Here is a 3,268-nt window from a genome sequence, read left to right on the forward strand (position 1 = left end):
TGGAGATATGATCCTGGAGTGGAGATCTGGGCCTGGAATGGAGATATGGGCCTGGAGTGGAGATCTGGGCCTGGGTGGAGATATGGGCCTGGGATAGAGATATTGGCCTGGAGTGGAGATTTGGGCCTGGAGTAGAAATATGAACCTGGAATAGAGATAGGATCTTGGAGTAGAGACATGAGCGTAGAGTGGAGATACGGTCCTGCAGTGGAGATATGAGTCTAGAGTGGCGATATGGGCCTGGAGTGGAGATCTGGGCCTGGGCTGGAGATCTGGGCCTGGAGTGGAGATAGGAGCCTGGAGTGGAGATATGTTCCTGGAGTAGAGATATGGGTCTGGAGTGGAGATAGGAGCCTGTAAGGGAGATATGGGTTTGGAGTGGAGATATGGACCTGGAGTGGAGATACGGGCCTGGAGGGGAGATATGAGCCTGGAGGGGAGATATGGCTTTGGAGTGGAGATATGAGCCTGGAGTGCAGATATGAGCCTGGAGAGGAGATATGGGCCTGGGGTGGAGATATGGGCCTGGAGTGGAGATATGGGCCTGGAGTGGAGATATGGACCTGGAATAGAGATAGGATCCTGGAGTAGAGACATGAGCGTGGAGTGGAGATACGGGCCTGCAGTGGAGATACGGGTCTAGAGTGGAGATATGGGCCTGGGCTGCAGATCTGGGCCTGGGGTGGAGATAGGAGCCTGAGTGGAAATATGTTCCTGGAGTAGAGATATGGGTCTGGAGTGGAGATATGGGCCTGGAGTGGAGATATGGGCCTGTGGTGGAAATAGGAGCCTGGAAGGGAGATATGGGTTTGGAGTGGAGATATGGGCCTGGAGTGCAGATATGAGCCTGGAAGGGAGATATGGGTTTGGAGTGGAGATATGGGCCTGGAGTAGAGATATCAGCATGGAGAGGAGATATGGGCTTGTTGCGTAGATCTAGGCCTGGGGTGCAGATCTGGATCAGGAGGCTGGGTCTCTGCACAGCTGAGATCCCTCTTGCCGGGGCAGGTAGGCAGCCACGGTGAGTTTACCTTCAGCCCAGCAAGGGCCTGGCTGCCCAGACGCACAGCCCAGTGGGGGCAGCAGGGGAGGCCCTGGTTTGCCTGCAGATGGATCATCCCTCATGATCTTTCTTTCCAGGGTTCTTCTTGGTCCAGAGGGCCTGTCCATACACGGGTGAGTCCTTCCCCAAACCTTAGGGTGTCATCTCCACACCTAAGAGGATTTTCCTGAAACAGGAGGGAAGTCCTGTCAGACAGTCTCTCATAAACTAAGAAGGGGGGAAACTGGGGTGCTCGGCCCACACTTCTGACCTCGTCCTCTCTGGCCTTTCTTACCCTTGGCTGAGTCAAGCTCTGGGAAGACCGGGGTGAGATTGAGGCGCTCCATGCTGAGGTGTGCAGGGAGGAAGTGGTGTCAGCGACTGAGGAAGGGAGGGAAGCAGTGCTAGGAACAGCAGGTCCTCTGAAGACAAAGGTGTAACTCACACCCTCCAGTGTTTCCATGACGGTCAGGGCTGCAGTGTGGCTGCTGTCATTCTACCAGAAGAGGTGGGGAAACCACAGCCATGACCCTGACATTCCAAATCTTCTGATGGGGGCTCAGTTCATGCACTGACTGATGTTCCATTCACAAAGGACATGCCCTCCATGCCGTGTCTACTTTGTGTTGTTTTATGTGAGTCATCTTGAAGTGTTAAAATCTAGTAAGAGTCCCTTATTAAGCACTTGTTCAAAGCTCTCAGCTGACACCTTTGTTGTAGGGAGGCACCATGTCCATGCTGGATAGGTTCTTCCTGTAGCCCTGGACACCCAGGTGTGGTAGAAGCCTTAGAAACATGGAAAGGGGAAGAATCTTCTGAGCACAGGGAGGGAAGGGCAACTCCACATCCTCCTCTCTAAGGTGGCGCCTCCTTCTCCCCCAGGTGGTCAGGACAAGACCTTCCTGTTTGCCCGGCCTAGCGCTGTGGTGCCTCAGGGAGGACACGTGACCCTTCGGTGTTACTATCGTGATGGACTTAACAACTTTACCAACTTCACTCTGTACAAAGACGACAGAAGCCATGTTCCCGTCTTCCACAGCAGAATATTCCAGGAGAGCTTCCTCATGGGCCCTGTGACGCCGGCACACGCAGGGACCTACAGATGTCGGGGCTCATACTCGCACTCCCCCACTGAGTGGTCGGCACTCAGTGACCCCCTGGCTATCAGGGTCACAGGTCAGAGGGCTCCTGTCTGGGCTTCTCCTTGTCCCACCTCCCGAATCCCACAGCTTCTGCTGGGGGTGTCCACCAGGGTCTCATCACCCAGGACCTCACTGTCTTTGGGGTAAAGGGGGATTGAACTCAGGGAAATGGGTGCTGTGATGGGAAGAATAACTGTCCCCAATATGGCTACATTCTAATCCCTGGAGCCTGTGGCTCTTTATGCTATAGGGCAGGGGACTGAAGGGGAAGATAGAGCTCAGGTTGTTGATGAGTTGACCTTGAGATGGGGAGACGGCCTGGACTGTCCCACTGGGCTCACAGTAATCACAATGGTCCTCGTGAGAGGAGGAGGAAGAAGGGAGTGGGGATTACAGCAGCGTCGTAGGAGACTCCATCAGCCACTGTGGGCTTTGAAGGGGGAGGAAGACCACGAGCCACAATGGCTGGTGGCCTCTACAGGCTGGAGAAGTCAAGAGAACCGCTCTGCGGAGTCTCCAGAGGGAACACAGTTCTGTAGATGCCTTGTTTTTAGGGAGAACTGGATCCAATTTCTGACTCTAAAAGTGGAAGGAGTCAGTGTATTCTCTCCTGCCACCATGTTTGGGATAACTTTCTGCCACAGCAACAGGAAACCAACACAGGAACATGGTCAAGGACAAGTTAAGAAACCAAACAACGATAGCCGGGCATGGTGGTGGGCGCAAGTAAACCAACGACTGGATTCAATCGCTTGAATCTGGGGGCAGAAGTTACAGTGAGCCAAGACCACACCACTACACTCCAGCCTGGGTGAAAAAGTGACACTCTGTCTCAAAAATTAATTAATTAATCAATTAATTAAAGAAACCAAACAAGGAGAAGGTTGGCAATCCCGAGATCAGGAAGGGCGGGACGCTGATGCCACCACCAGGCTCCATCCACATAGGGAAGGGTCGATGCTCCTGGAACCAGCACCAGGAGCCACCCTGTGGAAGCTGAGGCCATGGAGAAGGCACAGGCATGGCAGGAGAGGCTCCCAATCCCCACCAGGAACAGGGGGTGTGGACACTGGTGCCTGCCTTA

At 53.9% G+C, this 3,268-nt stretch overlaps 1 protein-coding gene across 1 annotated transcript in view; it reads left to right on the top strand.

Annotated features, from left to right (window-relative positions):
* The window catches only part of LOC105551614 (killer cell immunoglobulin-like receptor 3DL2), a 14,684-nt gene that overhangs the window by 2,926 nt on the left and 8,490 nt on the right, over nt 1–3,268 (top strand). The window contains 1 exon segment of the mRNA XM_011996933.1: nt 1,925–2,352. Within this exon segment, the coding sequence (XP_011852323.1) occupies nt 1,925–2,352 (428 nt within the window).

The sequence above is a fragment of the Mandrillus leucophaeus genome, unplaced genomic scaffold (genome assembly GCF_000951045.1).
Source record: "Mandrillus leucophaeus isolate KB7577 unplaced genomic scaffold, Mleu.le_1.0 Scaffold53, whole genome shotgun sequence".
Classification (NCBI taxonomy): Eukaryota; Metazoa; Chordata; class Mammalia; order Primates; family Cercopithecidae; genus Mandrillus; species Mandrillus leucophaeus.